At 42.0% G+C, this 22,360-nt stretch overlaps 1 protein-coding gene across 1 annotated transcript in view; it reads left to right on the plus strand.

Moving 5' to 3' along the window:
* Positions 1–22,360, plus strand: part of FRK (fyn related Src family tyrosine kinase) — a 61,775-nt gene that overhangs the window by 8,476 nt on the left and 30,939 nt on the right. Inside the window, exon 3 of the mRNA XM_077301589.1 lies at positions 18,918–19,039. Coding sequence (XP_077157704.1) covers positions 18,918–19,039 — 122 coding nt within the window. The remainder of the gene's footprint in view (positions 1–18,917; positions 19,040–22,360) is intronic.

Below are 22,360 nucleotides of genomic sequence, written 5' to 3' on the forward strand. Positions count from 1 at the left end.
AAGAGTCAAGCACCTACACAATCCATTCTGTCCACCCTCTTACAATCTGCCTAAGTTCACAAGGTTTAGTTATAATGAGAAAATTACTGAATTTAGTGTGTTACTGTTATTTAGATCTAGGGACCAGTCAAATAATCAGGTGTATTATTTGTCTCTAAGAACTTACAAATACATCATTCCAGTGGGGATGCCCAGCTCAACATCATTTACTTTCAGATAGTCATAGCGTCCCTTTTGGAACTTAAACAGGGCCTGGGAGTAAACTGGCATTGGTCAATGGACACATGAATGAAATCAGGTCCTTTTCAAACAATCCTTTAACCTTCCCTTATAAAATATGAGGAATCATGTTTTGATTGTGTCAAGAATCAAGCTGAGCCTAGCCCGTAGAGTCCGTGGTAAAGAGACATCCAAGATTCAACAGGTAGTTGAGAGTCCAAGGAAGATTTTTATAAAACAGAATCTACAGAATTCAATGGAACACGCCAAGACCTCCAGAGCAAATATCTTGGCAATTACGAAGATACAATAGACACAGGGTTATTATAGAGTACATTCAATAGGAGAGGGGGACATAGGCATTTAGACAGGAGAGCACAGGGCACCAAAGGTGCAAGACTTCCCAGCCGGCCAGATGGCTTGGCTTTGATCCCAACAGTGACATTTCTGTTGAGTCTCCACTGTCTTTGCAAGATCGAAGGAGCAGTTCGATTAGGCAGGCAGATAGTGACGCCCTGCTGGGAAAGCAGGGGAGTGATGGAACCAGAGGATAGATTTACAGTTTTACAATGCCTGGCCTTGCCAGGCTGCAGGAAACAAAACAGGCATGAATTGGGGTTCATGACAGATTGCTGGATTCAAAGACCGTGTTTGGCAAGAGATTTGATTTTTAAAAGCGTCAGAAAAAACTGCTTACAATACAAGCATTTAACAAAAGATTAGAATTAAAAATCAAATACCTGTTTTTTAAAGTATGTATTTAGACGTACAGAATATACATTCAGGGATGCCAAAAAGAATTTAAAAATGACATAATCATAAATCGCATTAAAGGCCTAAACAGAAGGAAGGCATCCCTGTTTTCCATTAAAATTGTGTGTGACACTTGATTCCCACAACGTCATTTCTATAAAGTGAGGGGAACCACATAGCTCCTATAATTTCCTTACCCTCAGTTATCAGGTATTCTTAATGTATAGAAATGGGTTCACTGCCGTGAGGTAAGTTTTGTGATGAGCAAATAGAATACAGAGATAATTGAGGCAGGATATGTATATTAACAGTACAAAAGATTTATTTATTTACAAGTTACTTTTCAAAGAACAGCTAAGCACATAGGTCTCCAGGTAGACAAAGGAGAAACCTGGGTGGGTTATGCATGTAAAGGTTTTTACCGAGGTCAACAAACTGACCCTTTTAAATGGTCATTTTAAAAATAGTTGTGTTTTTATGCACTTGAAAGATGGCAAATAGTGTGTGTGGGGGGACAATTCCTTCGTTATGTGAGATGCTCATTGGCAGGCCATCGTCAGCTACAATGTGACATGACCGTCACTCTGGCACATGCTACTGGCAGTGCCTTATGGGAATTGTAGTTGATGGACATGGAGACCTCAACAAGAAATTTCCATTGGAGCACACAGCATTTTGAAAACACTATGACCTTTCTTCCTCAGAGGTATGTTGTTCCTTGTAGAGAGTGGATTAAAATGCTTGTAAATGCCTCTGAGGGAATGCATAAATTAATTTTTGCTGGTATAATGTTGTCAAAGCAGAGGTGGGGGGGGGGGGTTGCGCTGAACAAGGGGCACCTCAAGCTCCCATTGGTGGACAAGGGACTAGAGGCTTGACCCTTCACTCATTGGTGTATGGTGGCACAGGGGAAGAGATCAAAAACACACTAACATTTATGCATTCAAAAACAGGCATTTTCATGAGCATTCTATTTTAAAAAGTCATTTTAAAGCTAGTTTTAAATACTGCACTGAAAAGATGCAGTAGCTGCTATGAGGGGAGGGGGACTGCCATGCATAATCAATAATACTGCAGCAGCTCTTCTGTGGAGAAAAACCAGCTCCACATGCAGAAATAAAAACACCAACATCTTTTGGGGCAGACTTCTTCTTTCTTTCTTTCTTTCTTTCTTTCTTTCTTTCTTTCTTTCTTTCTTTCTTTCTTTCTTTCTTTCTTTCTTTCTTTCATTCATTCATTCATTCATTCATTCATTCATTCATTCATTCATTCATTCATTCATTCATTCATTCATTCATTCATTCATTCATTCATTCATTCATATGCCCACCCCAGAGGCTTAGGGCAGTTTGCATAAAACAGGAACAATCTTGGCCCTTTGCCAAGAGACAGACTACTTGGTACAAGGTCTGCTCATAACCAGAGACAGGCCTAACAATGTATAGGGTTGGGAAATACTTGGAGATTTTGGGAAGCAGGGCCTGGGGAGGGTGGGGTTTGGGAAGGGAACAAAACTCATCATGGTATAATTCCATAGAATTCACCCTCCAGAGTAGCAATTTTCTCCAGGGGAACTGATCTCTGTCATCTGGAGATCAATTGTAATAGCAGATCTTCAGGTCCCATTCAGAGGCTGGCATCCCTAACAACTGGGTACTCTATCCTCATTCTGTCTGGGCCAGGTCTGAGCTCTTTGTTTGGCAGAACTCAGCTCCCTCTGCACTGTCCTTGAGGACTGCTGTGTTTTGCTGCTGCTGTTTTGCTCCAACATTTCAGCTTCCCCCTGAAGGTAATTGGATGCTGGAAGAGCACTTCCATAGCCGCAAAAGAGTGACTGTTTCCCCCTTCAGGCGTAGGACTGCGTTCTGTCCATCACACCATACTTGTGAGGTCTTTTCTGTAACTTATATTATCTGAAATCAGTATCCTGAATATTATCCACATCTGGGCTCGAGCACCCTCGGTAAACTGCCTCTCCTGAATGTATAATTTAAGATACTAGGAAGGGTGACTGAGTTGTTTCCTTCCTGATTCTTAAGTGTTACATAAAAAACAATTGGTGTATAATACGTTTTATACAAAGGAGGAACAAGAAAGCAGCTCTCCTGCCCTGCGGGACGTTTTAAAAAAGAGTTTGGCCTCTAAATTACTTTTTTGCTTATAAGGGAAAAACTAGAAATGCCCATGTTTCTCCAACCCATTGAAGGAGAAAGTAACTAGGAGGGGACAATTGTGATAAGAGAAATGGCCTGCAGGAAATGAGATAAGCACGCTTTGGTGCTTGGTGTAGTGTAGTGGTTCTCAACTTGAAGGTCGGGACCACTTTGGGGCTCGAACAACCCTTTCACAGGAGTCGCAGCTGGGCAAGCAGCTTGGTGGGGGGGGGGCGCCATCCACACAACAGCCTTGCAGGATAGATCGAGATAGAGCATTCATCTGTCTGGAGCAGCAGAAAAGTGCGAGATCAGTATGGTTGGACAAGAGGCAGAAGTAAACTGAGAAACCTTTTGGGGAAAAAATTATATACAATCATGAACAATGGATCTTTCTGTGAAATAACAGTTGTATAATTTTATGGTTGGGGGTCACCACAACATGAGGAACTGTATTAAAGGGTCATGGCATTAGGAAGGTTGAGAACCACTACTAGTGGTTAGGAGTGTAGACTTCTAATCTGGTGAGCCAGTTTCGATTCTGCACTCCCCCACATGCAGCCAGCTGGGTGACCTTGGGTTTCCCACAGCACTGATAAAGCTGCTCTGACCAAGCAGTAATATCAGGGCTCTCTCAGCCTCACCCACCTCACAGGGTGTCCGTTGTGGGGAGAGGAAAGGGAAGGCGACTGTAAGCCGCTTTGAGCCTCCTTCGGGTAGAGAAAAGTAACATATAAGAACCAATTCCTCCTCCTTCTCTTCCTACTTCTCCTCCTTCCACTTGCAAGAAATTTCAATTCCAATCCTGAACAAGAAGCTTGGGAAATCATTCACACAACTGAGCATTCCTTATAACTTGCTCCTATGATGCTGAACAAAAGCTAATTTTTCCACAAGCCTACATGGTGCATACCAATTTGTGAAATTCCAGAGGCCATAATTGAGTGTATGTATGCACTCAGTATTTTCCCCTTTAGGTATAGTGCTTGAAAGGCTCCAGCTAAAATTTCAGATTTATAATGAAAATGTCTAGAGGGAACATGTGTCTGAGCTCTATTATTTGCTTTCCCTCCTAATGTCCAGAATTATATTACTTTTGACCCCATAAATATAGAGCCTTAATTCATAAATAAATTATGCTCCATTTGTAATGGTTTCTTTTAAGTATACCAAGATGCTTAATACTGCACAGAAGGAAAAGAAGTCTTAACTCAAAGAGTACATGAGTGTTCTTCATGAAAACTATGAGCTACATACCTTGTTTTGAATTTTAGTCTGCACTGCAAACAGGAACCATGGAAACCAACAAATCACCTGTCCTGGCTTTATTAGAGCTGATTGTTTTACCTAAACACAAAAATGACCCTTTGCCAATGGATTACAGACAACAAATGCTGGCCAGCTGGAGTGTTAATTTTAATGTTCCCAATAGCTACCAAATGTTGGCTATAGCTTAAAAGAGCAACCCTCACCTTTTGTTTCCTGGGAGGCGGCAAAAAACAGTATCCTTTCTGCTTTATTTCTCTGTTCAGTGATTTAGTAAAGCTCTTTATCACTTCAAAGAAACATTCGTTAAAAGACCAGTTAAAGTCAAGTTAGTTCTTAAAAACAAATTGCAGGTGTATAGTCTACAATTTAAAGGCACAAGCAGGTGTTTATAAGGAGGGCCTTTTCTTCTTTCCCTTTTCCTGTCTTCCCCTCCTCTATTTTGGTATCCTACATTAAATTACAGCCACTATGAAAGAAAATAATAATAGAATTATATCTAACATATAGTTCCAAAGTCAACATATAATAACAGCTGCTTGATTTATTTCACAGATATAATAAAGTTAAAGGAAGCATTTTATTATGATTAATTATATAACTCTTTTTATGTACAACTAGCTCTACCCCAATTAGTTCTCATAGAGTTGCCAGCTCTAGGTTGGGAAACACCTGGAGATTTTGGAAGTGGAGCTGGAAGTGGGCAGGATTTGGAATAGAGAGGGTCATCCGTGGAGTATAAGGCTATGGACACCAAACTCCAAAGCAGCCATTTTCTCCAGAAGAAGAAGAAGAGTTGGTTCTTATATGACGCTTTTCTCTACCCGAAGGAGTCTCAAAATGGCTTACAGTCGCCTTCCCTTTCCTCTCCCCACAACAAACACCCTGTGGGGTGGCTGAGGCTGAGAGAGCCCTGATATCACTGCTTAGTCAGAACAGCTTTCTTATTGCTGTGGTGAGCCCAAGGTCACCCAGCTGGCTGCATGTGCAGGAGTGCAGAATTGAACCAGGCATGACAGATTAGAAGTCTGCACTCTTAACCACTATACCAAATTGGCTCTCCAGGGGGCCTGGAGATGAACTATAATTTCAGGGGATTCCCAGGTCCTACTTGTGAAATAGCATCCCTAATTGTTCTCACAATGCTTCCACTATGACATTGTGAAGGAATTGGGGAGATGGTTTGAATGCAGAATTGTTTTGTTTGCAGTGGGCAAAAAGGGGGCAATGGGACATACTGTAGGGATTTAGTTTTGTTTAGAGTGCAAAAGATACTTTAATAAAGGATATCCAGTGTGGGGCTAGAGCGTTGGATCTTGGAGACACGAGCATGTATGGACACTTGCTGACATTGGGCCAGTCACACTTGCTCAGCTTAACTTACCTCTCAGGGCTCTTGTGAGTATGAAATGGAGGAGAGGAAATTGGTTTGGGTCCCCATTAGGAAGAATGGCAGGGCCCAGGTGAACTGGATTCAGAAACAAACAGGCAGACATTGTAACTGTTTTAAGTATGGTTAGCCTCTGGCAATAATTCAACTGCCACATTCTTTAGCTGAAGTTTCTAGGTAGTGTTCAAGGGCTGCCCAGTATAGAATGCATTACAGTAGTCTAATTACAAGGTGATAAAAGCATGGATCAATGTAGCCAGATCAGCTGATTCTAACAAGAATAAGAGTTGGCAACTCCTATACAAATGATAGACCAACTCTCTTTGCCACTACAACAACCTGCTTTATAAACAACAGTTTGAGTCCAAGAACACCACTCAATCTCTTAGCCAGTTTGATGTAATGGTTAGGAGTGCGGACTTCTAATCTGGTGAGCCAGGTTCGATTCTGCACTCCCTTGGCAGAAATTAGGCCACAGCTTTTATTGCAACACCACACCATCTTGCAGCCAGCCAATCACTAGGAAACCCCTGTCCAGCGGCTCCAGCTGGAACAGTCAAGTTACTCACTCTTCACTTGAAGTCCATCTCCTACCCACCTGTTGACACCTGGGGGGGAGGTGTGGGGTGGCAGGTTATTGTGGAAGCTGCATGGTCATTGGCCTCTACTGATCCCCACTGCCACCTGGAAATAGGATCTACCCAAGGAGCCCCCACCTAGGGATGCTGCTATGGCCTGCCATCTTCACAGCTCCCTGTGATGAGGGAAACCAGCACACAGGCCTCAGTCTTCCCTCTAATGGAATTGCCCTCATGCTCAGCAACAACCAACAAGTCTCAAAAGTAATAATGACAAAACTGGAAACAGCAGTTACAAAGGTGTGCAGCAAGAGGGGAAAAAAAGAACAAGGCCTGTACTACCTGTTGTGTATATAAGAAACTAGATGTTAATGTGATTGCTTAGGCATAATTGTGCCAAAGAATGAAAGTAAATGAAAAAGTAATTATTATGGGATGCTATTTAAAAGCTTGAATTATCCAAACAATCAATTCCCCAATTCCCCCAACTGTGTGAATTTCATATTCCTTTCAATTCTTAGCATAAAAATATTTAAATTAGTAGCACATTGCATAATAATTTTCCCTGCTTGTTATTTCTAGGTTTTTTATTGTCAATAAAAATATTAGAAGAGAACCATCTTCAAGTATTTTAAAGATTGCCATATAGAGGATGGAGTAGAGTTGTTCTCTCTTGCCCCGGAGAGAAAGACCAGAACCAATGGGATGAAATTAATGCAAAATAAATTCCGTCTCAACATCCGGAAGAAGTTCCTGACAGAGCGGTTACTCAGTGGAACAGGCTACCTTGGGAGGTGGTGGGTTCTTCATCTTTGGAAATTTTTAAACAGAGGCTGGATAGCCATCTGACAGAGAGGCTGATTCTGTTGTGAGTGTCCTGCATAGTGCAGGGGGTTAGACTAGATGACCCATGAGGTCCCTTCCAACTCTTTATTCTATGATTCTAGAACTTTCCTGTCTCCCTCCCAATAGTCCACTGATCTCCCTGAAATGTTGTCCATGGGGGTGGGACACTGAGGACCAGGGTAAGAGGTAAATTAGGGTTTGCAGCAAAAAGAGGGAATTGGTAGAAATTATTCCTGCCCTTCAGTAAATGGAAAGTTTAGTCAAGATCTAATCCTTTATTTCCAGTTTGGCTACAGAAAACCTATTTGTCCCAAGTCTTCTCTGGATTACAAATCCTTTATGTTAGGTATTGAATGGCATTTACACAATAATAAAGTTACTTTTTATTTATTTATATTCTACCTCTCTTACAGGGAATTTAGGCAGATTACATAGTGAGCCAATACAAACCCAAATGAAGGACATTCAATAACCAACGCATTAGGATTTGAGAAAGCTGGATATAATTGGGTAATATTATAATTTATATATTTGGTAAAGTAAGGCCATCTTTTTTCCAAATAGTTTCTAGAGATTCCTAGTACTATGCAGGTTAGTTTTACCAAAAGTAATGTGACACTGCAGCTGGCCTCAAGCCCACAGCCTTACCACAAGCTTCCAGATACTGCCTGGCAATGCTGTAGAAGTTCACATTGAAATAAATGTTAGTCCTTACTGATTTTTTGTTTTATTCTCCAAGTGACGTGCACAATTGCTTTCTCCTGAGTTTTTCTCTTCTTATTTATGAATCTGAAATATAAAATTCAATTGTGGCAGCCCTGTGTGATAGGTTGAATTAAGGGGAAGTAATTGACCCAAGGTTAACCAGCAAGCTTCTATAGACAAAACCTTGTCATGTTATAAGATGCAGTACCTCAAGTCTTGATAAAATGTGGGCTAAAAATAAATAAGGCTCAAAGCACTGATGTTTGCCTGCCTTTATAGCTAGCTATAAGTGCCATCTCCTATCTTAAATGGGAAAGCAAATCAGTAATTTGTGCAAATATAATTTGTCCAACCTTGTGAATGGGAATATTTTAAACACCATTATCAACAGATTTCTTCTTGGGAACCTGAAAGCTCCATGAAGTGAATTCACATGAGATGGAACTTTTTGATAAATTGCCAAACACTTTGAACAGAGGAGTTAGATAACTGCAAATAGGACATTAAGTCTGTGATTTATTGACAAAGGAGGGCAGCAATAAATTCAGATTAATGTAACAGGAGATGATTCTGTTCATGAGAAGGAACTCTGTCTTTTCATACCCCTTTATGGGCTCACAACAGGCCATGTGAATGTTTCAGAATGTTATGTTCCAAATATAATAGTAATAATATATAACCAAATTCTAGTACAAGAATGTATACCTCAAATATCACTGGCTTTCATTATTATTATTATTATTACGCTTGATGAGCTGTCCAGCCCACCAGTTAAGACCCCCCTTGCAAACTCTGCTCTTTTTGACCCCTCCTGCAAAGGCGAGGTAGTGGTACTCAGGTGCAGGGCGGCACCTCATCCGTGGCATGTCCTGTTCCTGGAGTTCCTCCTGGCGATGACGACTCTTTTCTAGGGACCAAGCTAAAACATTCCTGTTCACCTTGAGGGGTGGGGGAGTTGATCTTTCAGATTGTTTTACAGTCTGCTCATGCCTGTTTTATGACGCTCTTTTAAAGCTGTAAAACATTTTATGTGGTACCTATACTCTGGCTCTGTTTTTTAATGCTGTGTTAATAGGTTGTTAATCTTTAACAAATCTTTATTGATGTTTTTATCTTATTTTACTTCTGAGAAATTGCATATTGTTAAATTATCAACAAGTTCATGCTGAATTCTTTCAGAATCAAGACTCCTTTATTTACCTGTATAATGATAATGATGTCAGCCTATGAAATGCAACATTTTCATCTCTATTTCAATTGCAGTGCAGTGGTAAACACAGTCAAACCTTTCTATGGGCTTAGAAAGGTTAGGATTGCAATGTTTTAGGCTGCACTGTTGGATATTCTGCAACTAAATGTTGCAGAATAGGATGGGATGGGAGTTGCATTCATACAAGAGTATATATGATGTGAACTGCTCCCTGGCCTGTGACGGCTTTCATCCTCAGCACCTGAAGAGAAACTCACTATATTCTCAAATATTCTCAAAGAGATTTTGGTAACATTTATAAATTTTATGAGCTGGTTAATGCATTATCAGAGCAACTACAACTGAGGGGTTCTCCCCCTAAGGTTCCAGAATGATAGGCAAGTCTGAAGCCAACTTAGATAACTGTGCATGATTTAAGCAAGATGAATTCAGCAAATATACAAGACAGGAAGTACCAGAACACAGCTGAGAAAAGGAATGTTATTTACAGACATGGAAGTGTGGTTGGCTTGTAAAGGGTAGCACGATGAGAGCGGGCATAGGCCTAATAAGGCATGGGGAAGTGTGTGCTTAGCAGATGCATTATATGTACAGCAAACATGTAGAATCAAGGTTAAATTGTGCTTGTTTGGAATGTTGTTACTACATCCGTATCCATTGTTGTTCCTCTTAATATTTGTGAAACAGCCTGTGGGGTGGAATGATCCAGGGTGTCCAAGTTGGAATAGGGCTAATCAGGGTACAGCCAGCAAAGCTGGCTGCAACCTGATTGGCCCTGACCCTAAAGCTTCTGCTCTCCTTCCCTGGATGCTAGCCACTTTGCTATCAGACACCTGAGAAAGACACACAAACACACAGAGAGCACTGCCAAACCACAAATGACCCCTGATTACCTGCTATGGCTCATGCTGTGAGGGAGAGAGACAGAGACAAACTGCAAACGAGCCTTGATTCCCTGCTACAAACTAGCCCTCTTTACCTCTTTTGGCTCCTGCTGAGAGAGAGAGAGAGAGAGAGATCTGTGGCTGCCAGTGTCCCCTGGGTCATTCCTGGTTGCAATGGGCTTTCTTGCTAGTAGTATATAAACTGACAATAAGTCTGTTGGAGCACCTTGAAGACTTAACAAAATGTATGCTATATTACATATATACTTTCTCAGATGCAGAAGGATGTTTTTCCAAAAAACTAAGCATTCTCATAGGTCAAGCAACAGAAAAGCGATGTGTAGGAATTGTGAGATGTTCCAAGGAGAAGTCATTGTAAAAGAAGACCCAATCAAAAAGTTGTCAGCTGTATGATAATAATAAAATCTAAGAACAGAAATAGAATATGAGACACATTAAGTGGATTATGTGGAGTGATACAGACACCATAGGAAGGTAAAACTGAATAAATTAATAACTGAAATGTCATCCCTAAAGGCTTTTTAAATTGTCATGTCATTGTAACATCTCCTTTGTAAAGTGCTGCTGTGCAGTTGTTTAAGTGTTTTCAGATTACTCAAAGAAATAGAGAGATCTCCAACAAAAGCCTAACAGTGGCTATTTAAAAAAAAGAAGACCCAACAATATTCTATTTATTTGTTAGTTTGTTTATTTATTTATTATATTTATATACCACCCTCCCTAAAGGCCCAGGGGGTTCACATAGAACAGAACAGGAACAATACATATAACTTAGATTTACAATAATGGATGAAGTGAAACAAGCAACCTGGAACAGTAGAAAAATGTGGGAAACATTAAATTAACTCATACTTCATAGGGTTGGGTGGAATTATGGTGGGTGCTATAGGAGGAGGCTCAGAAGGAGGGCCCTTAGGAAGTGATGGCATGGGTTGACCTCAACCAAATGCCTGGTGGAGGCCCTGCAGAACTGTTCAAGTTCCATCTGGGCCCTGATTTCCTCTGGGAGATCATTCCACCAGGTGGGGGCCAGGATGGAAAAAGCTCTGGCCCTGGTTGAGGCCAAGCGAGCTTCCCTGGGGCCAGGGATCACCAGGAAGTTGGAAGTGCTAGAGCATAAGGCTCTTTGAGGGGTGTAAGCAGAGAGGCGATCCTTCAGGCACACTGGGCTCAGACAGCGTATGGGCTTGAAGGTGATAACCTTCAGCTTCAGTTTTTAGATACAATTAAGATTTATCTTTGAAACAAAAAAGCTGGGATGAAATATGGAAACTTCTGTCCCTTGTAATGATTGTCATTGCCTCTTTCTGGGTGTCCTTGTTGCCTCTTTCTGTAGGTCATCGTTGCTTGCCCACCCACCATCTTCCTATTGCCTTGTTTCTTAAAGTAGTTAGCATCCAAAATGGCTTCCTAATAAAGAAACTTTTTTAGAGAGTAGTGAAAAATAGTCTCTGGATGCCATGCTCTGGAATATACAGATACCTTTTTTTGTAGTTACAATAATTAGGTTATTCAGCTGCATGAACTGGATCAACGAGCATGATTCATACCTTGCAGATCAAGTGAAGGGTGTGCAAAGACGGTTAAATTATGCAGGCTAGCAAAGCTGTCTCTAAGAACTTGATTTGCTGGTTCTCTGCTAATGAAAAATAGCTTTTGATTAAAAGGAGTAAGTGATCAAAACAGATTGACCTGTTTATGTGCTCTAAACCTAACCATTCCTTTAATAGGTATGTAATTTAGGCTTTTCTCTTTCCACTGTCTATATTACTGGAAGAGAAATTATATGTATTCTGAAATGGGAAGTAGCATTGTTTGGTAATCCTCCCCACAAGGTTGCTTAAACCAGTTAAGCACTGTTTCGTATAGTTCCTTCTTGTTATCAACAAAGGCCACAAGATACTGAGGAGCAAAGTCTACAAATAAATGGAAGGGTGTACAGTCATTACAAATGGAGATAATACATGCGAGTAGTGCAAAAGTTTGTAGACTAGAATAGCAACGTAAGATAAAAACGGGGAAAGAGCAATGTTTTGTTCCTGTAGAATGTAGTCATATCAGGAAGTTTTCCTAATTATGGAACCATTTATATCAACCTGAAAATAAGGAACAAAAATGTTCTTAATATCTCAAAGTAACTTCCCCTCTCTGCACTCCTTGACTTTAGCACACGCCAATAAGGGAGGGCTCTGGTGTTGCGGGAGCCAGAGTGGACTCAAACACAAACCACTAGTCTGGATTAGATAAGATGAAAAGTATTTCATTCCTTACATTTCAGTTGTCAAGATAAACCTAAAATTAGTTGAGAATATCCCTTTGAATATCTCATTTACGTATCAAGTGATACAAGAAAAATTATTTACAGTATGACCGGCTATATTGTAGCTAGCTACAATTTCTAGTTTGAATTATTTATATCCTTAGGCTCAAGTTAATAGTTAAAGCTGTGAATGCCAGGTTTGAAAGAGAAAGACAAGATGTGAGTAAAGAACGGGTCCTTTCATCTGGAATTATTGTGCTACTTTTTTTTAGAAAAGAATGAGGCATCGGATAAATTTTAAATGGGAAGGAACTGAAGTGGGTAAAAAAGCAGCCTGGATGGGAAACAGGTGCAAGATTTTAGTAGGAAGGCAGCTACACTTGAGAAACAGGCTAGAAAACCCCAAAAGGTCAGTCGCTGGCCATGGGTGCACATAAAAATGCTCAATTAGATTATGACATTCAGGTTAAGCCTCAAAACCCACAAAAGATTTAAACAGTCTGTGGGATGAGGTAGGTCTAAATACATAAGTAAGTACAGAGTTACTTGGTCTTTTATTTTAAATTATTATTATTATTATGTACTGACATACCAATCATGACTATCCTCAGTAACTTCTGAACACTATTTTCTGTTTCCCTCACATTTCAATTAGGGCAGGTTACCATTGAAAAAGGCAAACTATTCAGAATGTATGGAGTCATCAGTTAAATATTCTATTGAAACCATTAGGGAACAACTGATATTTCAGTCCAAACAGTTCACTAAATAAAAAAGCAATGGAGGATAAGCATAAAAACCCCTTGTTGGTGGTTATTAAAAGGTTTCTTCAGATAAATAGCTTCTAACAATTGTTTTAAATAAAGCCTGCAAAAGTTGTTTGGTTGCAGGAGGGGGGAATGAAGGATTCAAGGGAATCAGGACAAATGGCAACAGATGTGCTTGGAGAGGCTGGAAATCTACACTTTCCCATCCACACTGTGGGGACTTTTGTCTTGACTTTGATGTTTCTGATCAGAGAGCAGAGTATCAGATTTGGAAACACTGGTGCGTGGGAAATCACGGGTGACATAAGGAACACAGATGGAATGCTCTAGAATCCACCACTTCTTGTTCAAGAGCCAGGTAGAGCAGATCTAGTACTGTGGACATAGCCCAAACATCAGTTACAAGAATAATTTAGCTACTGTTTATCTTTTGAGTGTAAAACTGAAATAGCCAAACCTTGTCGCATCCTTTGCTCCAGTATTTTTCTTAATATGACCAGTATGAGATTTTATTTTGAAAAGAAAAACTTTGCAGTATTATCGGGAAAACAATAACCTACTTCCTGGATTATGGTTCTGCCTGTATCTATACAAACTAGCTCTATGAATCATATTGTTATGGGAGGTGAGTTTTGGGGGACTTACCCAGATGACTCAAATAGATCATTTCATACTTAATAATGGTGCAGGAATACAGTTACCCTAAAGCCAGGATTAATCTCTCTTCACGTAGATTGTTACTGTTTCCTCATTCTTCACTCTGGAAACATTGCTCACAGTCTAAGGCTTGATCAAAGAAACAAATTGTTGTTGTTTCTAAAGCTTCCCCTTGGCATAATTTATTTCCATTGTTCCTGCTACATTTTAAGCCTTAGCTGTATGTTTTCACAGATAACTGTCAGAATCTTTGACAGGCATTAATATTCTGCTTCATATTATTTGTTTCTGTGTATCCGTCAGCAGTCCAGAATGACATCATAGTGTCATTAATATGACCCTTGTTGGACACCAGCAAAATTTCAGTGGGGGTTAGTGGAAACTAATATTAGCGTTTGGCAAGGACATTTTGTTTCCTGTTGCAAAGACTATCTTTACACCACTCCAGGAGCGGTATAAATAAAGCAGTAAGGGGTGGGGGGGCACTGTCTGGGATGGGGGGGCAATGATTAGCCCCTTGGCCTGGACTGACAAGCGGAGGGCCCAATCAGGAGGCCCCTGATTGGCCCCAGGCCCCACAACTTCAGCTGGCCGGGGGGGGGCTTCTGCTGGACCCAGGGAGAACCTCACCGCATCCCAGACGTGGCGAGGCTGTCCCTGGGCCCAGCAGAAGCCCTGAGGCAGCTGGGGAGCCGGCCGGGGGAAGGGGCTTCTGCCGGGCCCTTCCCCTTTCATTCCACCTGCATGCCTTCCTTCCTTCCTTCCTTCCTCCATTTCTCTATCTCCTTTATGCCTCTCTCTGCCTCTTTCTCTCCCTCTCACTTGCTCTGTTTCTGTCTTTCTGCCTTGCTTTTTTTTCTTCCTTTCCTCCTTCCTTCTATCCATCCACCCACCCACCCCTTAATCTCCTTTCTCACTCCTATGCATCCATTTCTCTTCTGCCTTTCTTTCTCCCATTCTTGCTCCCATCGCTTACTCTCCTTTCTCCCCTTCTCTCTCTCTCTCTCACTTTCTCTCTCCCTCCCTCCCACCCTCTTTCTCCCTTTCCCTATGCCTTCCTTCTTTCCCTCCCTCTCTCCCTCCTTCCCGGGCCTCCCCCAAACCACCCACTGCTGTATTTATGTAGCACCCACTGTATTTTCTCTACAGTGGGCTTAATTTCTAGTATATGATAAGGCCACAAGAAGTTTGTTTCAAATGAAGCTCTATGTACCACTGAAAACAATTGGTTTAGATGTTAGTGACTCTGCATAGGATTGTACTGTCAGATTTCTAGGATATTTTTCTGGGAAGCCATGATGGGTAAATAAGTTTACATTTGCAGAGTGGCACACATGTACAAAGTTTACCTGAGGATAGAAGACTGATGTTTCCATGGTACATGTAGCAATTGTACCACTGGAATTTTGTAAATAAAATATAATCTGGAGAATTAGCTTCTGTTTTCCTTTCTGTGTAATTTCTTTCCATGTCTCTCAGTGGGAAGGTGATGGTAGACAAATATATGTTTGACTAGTATAAAATGCCAAAAATACAACGGGCTCTAGCCTCCCCCTCCCCCCATTTGAGTAGGTCCACCAAGGCCTGGCAAGGCCATAGTGAAGCTGCTCAGGGAGGCGGTGAGCTCTGGCAGGGGGTCCCCCATAGGCCTGGTGAGGACACAGACGGGCTGCTCAATCCAGAGGATACCTTACCTGACTGCCCCCTCTTCATGCAGCTAGAAGGCAGAGAGGAGGTTGTCAGGGACGAGGCATCCCTGATTGGTCCTTTGGGAGAGTCAAGTGCCCTCCCCCAGGGCCAATCAGGGAGGTGGAGGCAGTTAGGGTGGGGCATCCCATGCCTTATTGGTGCTCCAGGGAGAGTGACTCACCAGGGTCCCAGTCAGGGCCATTCTGCATCCAATAAATATAGTGAAATGCTCACCTTATGCAGATGTCATATTTTTGGCATTTTACATAATGTCATCAACATCTAGCGTCCAAGCAGCAAACCGCTAGCTACATCCTCCATTTTAAAATGCTAGCTGGGTAATCGCATAAAGTGGATTCCTCAAACTAAAAAGCACAAGCTAGCGGAGAGCAACCAGCAGGCCACATGCCAAGGAATTGTGTGGAACCAAAATAGTGCTGTCTCCACTTACAATTCCCGCTCTCGCACCGGCTTTCCTCTCCCTTCTCCCAGGATTTTTTTTTTTTAAGCAAACTGCCTGGAGCAACAAATAGACGTTAAATTGTGCTGGCAAAGCAACACCTCCCTGTTAAAACATGACAATGGCTACCATCTTTGTAATGTGGTCAGCTCTGCTTGAGCGGCGAGTATGGCGAGAAGTAGTGAATTTGAGTCATGTGTACTTTGCCTGTAGATGTGTGGATAATACAGTGTCAAAATTTGTGATTGGTTTTGGTTGTCTGTGTATAAAACCCCCAGATATTGTGTACTGGCAATGGCCCCTATACCGTGGGGATGGAATTCACTTATCTCAGTAGGGGATGGACACGTAGCTTCACAGTGTAAGAGCGGCAGTTTTGGAATGGATACAGATGTGAAAAGTGCAAGCTAGAGAAGAGCAACCAGCAATCCACATGCCAAGGAAATGTGTGGAACCAAAGTAGTGCTGTCTCCACTTCCAATTCCCGCTCTCGCACCTGCCTTCCTCTCCCTTCTTCCAGGATGTTTTTTTTTAAGCAAACTGCCTGGAGCAACAAATAGGCATTAAATTGTGCTGGCAAAGCAACACCCTCACCCAGTTAAAACATAAAGCATGCCTCTCTAAAGTCCCCCCAAATCGAGAACAATATTAATTTGTAAAAGATTCAAGGGTCATGATTCCATAAGGGGTGGCATTATAAAAAGCTCTATGCATCTGTGATTAGATGCATAGGTGTTTCAATGGAGAAGTTTTACTTTAAAAAATTAGCTGCCATCACGGGTCCTTTAAAACAGTGGTTGTAAACGTGAGGGTCGGGACCTCTTTGGGGGTCGAATGACCCTTTCACAGGAGTCGCGGCATAGTGAGCAGCTTGGCCGGGGTAGATTGAGATGTGTTTGTCTGTTTGGAGCAGCGGAAAAGAGCAAGATTGGCATGGTGAGACAGAACTGAACCCCAGAAAAGAAACAATTTATATACAATCATGAACAATGGATCTTCACACCATTGGTCAGTTTTGGTTAATTTCTGTGAAAGAACACTTGCATAATTTTATGGTTGGGGGTCACCCCAACATGAGGCACTGTATTAAAGGGTCGCAGCATTAGGAAGGTTGAGAACCACTGCTTTAAAACATGGAGAAAGGTGATTGGCTGCCTGGCCAGTCATGTGTAAAGCACATTGTTCTCTTCTGCCATTTCAAGCAGGCATGTGGAGTGCTAAGAAGTGGGAGAAGGTGGCAGATAAAAGCGAGAGAGCTAAAAGGTGAGGAATGGCCAGAGATGCGTTATTTTTTAGTGTTACGCCATTTCACTGGCTTAACGCTGTTTTTTTTCAATGTGCAGAACTGCCCTCACAACTCCTCTCAGCATCCCTTTGTGGCTTTATTTATGGTACAGATATATTTCCCCCTCACAAAAATCTGCTGACATCACTCTTAACCACTAAACTAAGTTGGCTCCTGAACAGAAAGATGATACCTTAGCCTAAATTTAGAGATGTGTCACGCAGTTCTGGGGTCAGATTTCTGTATTGAATTTTGCTGAATTTCTGATTCTCCTTGCAAAATTTGCTTTGGATTCTAGATTTACCAAGTCATACTTGAAAAAAGAAAAGTCTTGCTATGTATGCTCTCACTCAGCATGTATGTGGTGCCACTGAAAATTCCTGCTGTTTTCATAGGTAGGTGACTTCATGTCAACCTGTATAATGGCTTCATTGCTGTTAACCCATGCAAGATGTAAACATTAAACACCTGCACAACCCAGAAGTTTAAGGAAGTTCTCTTCTTATTCCACTGAATTCTGGTTTAAGCAGAATGTGGCACCACTGCATGCTAAAAATCCAAATGCATTGGAGGACACTGACAGCTAGCTTCGTGTAGTGGCTAAAAGCGGCAGCTTCTAATCTGGCAAGCCGGGTTTGATTCCCCGCTTTCCCACATGCAGCCAGCTGGGTGACCTTGGGCTCGCCACACCACTAATAGAGCTGTTCTGACAGAGCAGTAATATTAGGGCTGTCTCAGCCTCACCCACCTCACAGGGTGACTGCTGTGGGGAGAGGAAAGGTAAGCCACTTTGAGACTCCTTTGGGTAGAGAAAAGTGGCATATAAGAACTAACTCCAACTCCTCCTCCTCCTCCTCCTCCATCTTTAGTGCTCTGTTGGGGTTTCAGCTTCAGCTGTCAGAAGTATATCTAGTACAACAAAAACTTTACAAAATGGTGCTGTTACTTTGTTGTCATGTTTGTAAGCAGACATGAAAAACAATTCAACTTCAAACATTAATTGATGGAAGAAAAATAATGGTTGTTTTTGTTCTTGCTAACATAATTGGCCATTCTGTCTTTCTTCTAGACCTTTATATTCTTTACTCCAGTGGTTTTCAACCTTTTCTTCACCGCGACCCCAACTTCACCGGTGGCTGGTGCAGTGGTGATGGCAGCATGCGGGTATGCATGGTGTGTGCGTGCACATGCATACGCATGTGCACAACTATCGAGGCAGCATGGAGGCATCCATTGCCATGGCTCTGCCGCCTCTGCCTGCTTCCGCTGGCCTCCTCCTCCACCCACCTTTGCCCGCCACCACCCACTGCCAGCACCCTCCCCAGCCTGCCACTGCAGTGGGCAGCCTGGCAACCCTGGGGAACGGGCCAAGCAACCCCAAATGGGGTCGTGACCCCAAGGTTGAGAACCACTGCTTTACTCAATTGCATATCCCTTGACAAAAGTAGCAGGGATATTGGAGGAAACTGCCTTGAACTCGTGGGATACATTGTATTATATTTGTCAATATATTTTCCACCTTTTTGAAATGTCTGTTATAGCTAATAATAACAGTGCATCCTGTAATAAAGGTAGATACTTCTTTGAATCATAAAACCTTTTTGTAAATTTAATAATGGTGGTCCCAATTGGGGTGAATAAGATTTGATGCTTATATAACAACAGTTAGTGGCAATCAATGTCATTCAGTTTGTTCCACTGCTTTGTCATTCATTTAGTAATAGAAGTGATTAAAGATACACTAATTAAGATGTCCTGCTACTTTCTATTTTAGGTGGTTTTTCGGTGCTATGAAACGAGCAGATGCAGAGAAACAACTGGTATATACTGGAAGCCTGGCAGGAGGATATCTTATCAGGGAAAGCGAAAGTAAAAAAGGCGAATTCTCCCTTTCAGGTATCACTCTTTTCTTCCTGTCTCCCTCATTTTTATTTAATTTATTCAGTGTTCATTAATTTGGAAAAAAAACCCTTATAATTGCACCTTCCCTAGGAGTGCATAAATGCAAGTTGAAAGCAGCAGCTGCTTCTGACAGTTTTCATTGTTCTTTGCTTACTAAATATATCCATGAATGTGGAAACCATGCATAAATATCCCTCAGAGGCATACAGGCAAACTTCTATTGGCAAGGGATGAGCTAAGGGCTTTAAAAAAAAAAAGGAGATCTTATTTTCTATATACTCTATTTTATTGAAACAACAACTTTTGCATTATTCCATTTCAGAGTTCTTTGGTACAGGATGAGCTAACCTCCCAAGATGAATAAAATGCATCTTTATTGGCAATATTTGCATCTCCCTTTGGTTTCAGTCTCACCATAAAGCAACAATGATGGTTGCTTCATTATTTGAAAGTAGTCCTGAGTAAAAGTCCATTAAGTGGCTTAATTTAGACCCATTATGCATGGGGGTTTTAGCGCACATTCGGGGTGGAATGGCGGCGACTAAAATCACGGATAACGCACGGAGCCGGCTGCAACCGGCTGCAGCTTCGGTGCATGCAGCCGAAAAAGCCGCGTCAGTGAAACGCGGAAGAAAGCGCAGCTTCCGGGTGAGCGGGGCGCAACCAGAAGCGGCGCCCGGATTGGCGCGTGCATAATCGGTTACTCTGGGTTTTGCCGCCGTCGCGCCCCACCCCGTGCATAACCGGTATGCGTCGCGTCTTCCCCCTCCGCGTTTTCCACGTGACCCGAAATCGCCGTTTCGGCAGCCGTGCATAATGGGCCTGTGGGATCCCCAACTTTTTTTCAGTCTGCAGGCACCACTGGACTTTTAAAAAATTCCAATCCATTTCTTTCCTCATAGTACATGACAATACATAATACACAACATATAATACAACATCAGAATGAACTAAACAAGGTTCGATATCTCTTTTTTGACTAATTCTTTATTTTTATTTCTATTCCTAAAAGTAATGAAGGAAGACCAGACTCCTAGCTTGTACAAATCTGTTTCTGGCTCAGAACTTTCTATATGCAGATATTTTCTCCATCAATACACTATATCCTAATTTCCTTGGCTAAATATCTGATACAAAGTGTCGTAAGCCACTTTAAGCCCCTACTGGGATAAATGAAGCAAATGAGTAAGCAAACAAACATTTCAGGCAAAGGTCTCCTGAACTGCTGGGTGTAAACTGCACGGATCTTTTATTCCAACCCCAGATCGATTCAGTCCCTGCCCTCTACACAGAATGCGATTTCCATTTGGATTTTGGGCGATTTAAATTTTCTTTCTGCAGCAAGAAGGATTGATCTGGAGTGACCCTACCTTTATTGTGCGATATCTTGGAGTGCTTTTAATGCTCAATATATTTTAAAATCCGGATTGGGAAACCAAGCTCCGTGGTAGAGAACCTCTGATAGGCCACACCTGGTCATGTGACAAGCTTGCCTTAAAGGAGAAGCCCCTAATTTCATTCAACTTCTGTCCATCCTGGATTTTTCCTCCCTCCTCTGCTTTTTTCGATCTTCTCCCCCACCCCTCCAAGAAAAGAAAGAGGCTCCCTGCCTGGCTCCTCTCCCCCCCCCCCTTCAAGAAAAGAAAGAAAGAGGCTTGGCTCCCCCCCCCCTGAACTATCCTAACCACGTGCAGAAGACTTTCCTGTTTCAATGGGGGGGGGGAAGACCCGAGTTCAAAGCGATCTGAATTCAACAGGATTGACAATGGAATAAAGAAAGTGCAGACTATGCCCTGGCTACCAATACGACAAACCTGTGGTTTGCTAGTGAGCTACAGTCCCATCTTATGTACCTTGGGCTTTCCAAAATTGTAATTTCAACAAAAGTTCCAATCTGGGGGTACCTGGCAAATTGTACTTATGTTGAAATGTTATGACATACTCAGGTCAGGGATTCTGGCATTCCTTTATGATATTTGCACTGGGCCCAGAATCCCTAACACCATTCTTGGTTCCTCCAGTCATTGCTTGTCAGCAAGCTACCAGGTACCACTGTGAAGGTATTTCTGTGTCTCCACTGCCTCCTTTGAACAGAAAGTGAAAGTAGCTTCAGTAGTAGAATAGATAGCACTATTCTCTGTGGACCTGCATGCTGCTTGCTATTTAGCTGCTGAGTCTGGCTTTCATAGCACCCCTGTATCTCAGCAGCATCCTTATTGTACTGAGGAACTAAGAAGGTTTGGCATGGGCCAGCTTATGGTGCACTTTTAGCATTCAGCAGCTAAAGTTAGGACAGCAGCACCATGCTGGCAGAGTCAGAAGAGCTACTAGCATAGCCATGCTCAGTTGGCCCGACAAAGACTGGATCTCTCTCTGGAGGGGTTGGAAAGACCCTGTCCTGAGCCAAGAAGCCAAAATGAAGCTCAGAGTGAACTCAGGGGTATGTTTTTTTTAAAACCAATGAAGACATGAAAATTAACTTATGTGATATGGAATATAATGGAAATAAACATAGCTTTTGACATGAAAACCAGAGTTTAAGAAGCTTTGCACATTCCTAGTCAACATGAGCTTCACATAGGTTGGCTGTATCAGCTATTCTTTTTGGAAATAATGTAGTAATTGTCAGTTTCTTTTGAATGATTTTTAAAAGAAATTTCTACCCAGGGTGCATTACATATGCAAGATATAGATTAGTGTCCTATGGAATTAGTGTCTATATGAATATGTGAACAATTTTATTCAAGCACAGCTGGGTATGTATGCAAGAAATGCACGAAATCTTTATGGATATTGCGAATTCAAGGGGATACAGTGATTGAGGTCATAATTATATTTTTAACAAAAATATGCCAGCAGGTGAGCTTTTTCAAGGCTATTAGTTAGCTAAGATCGCAAGGCATGATATACCACTGAGACTGTTTATGCACTGGAGGTTTCATGCTGGGCTGCAGGCTGGAGTATAAGTCATTACAGGTTGCCCGACCTCTTCCTGCACCCACATGGGGGAGCATTTGGCCCAGTGTGCTTCATTTGCCCCCAATTTGTGCTCTTGCATGGGAGCTGGGGCACTGAAGTTCCCAGTGCATAAACGGTCTGACTGTCATATGGTGGAGACAAACATCATGCCTGGCCTGGTGGAACATTCTGCCAAATGAGATCAGACCCTGCAAGGCCTTGACCTGACCTGTAGGACCTGAAAGATAGCTGTTTTGCCCAGCCCATGGTTGAGGCCAGAAATTGCATCTAGGAATGTTGGCATCCCTGCCTAAAATCCACCAAATGAACCCAATTCTTTAAGAACTGATTAACCTC

The sequence above is a fragment of the Paroedura picta genome, chromosome 1, assembly GCF_049243985.1.
Source record: "Paroedura picta isolate Pp20150507F chromosome 1, Ppicta_v3.0, whole genome shotgun sequence".
Classification (NCBI taxonomy): Eukaryota; Metazoa; Chordata; class Lepidosauria; order Squamata; family Gekkonidae; genus Paroedura; species Paroedura picta.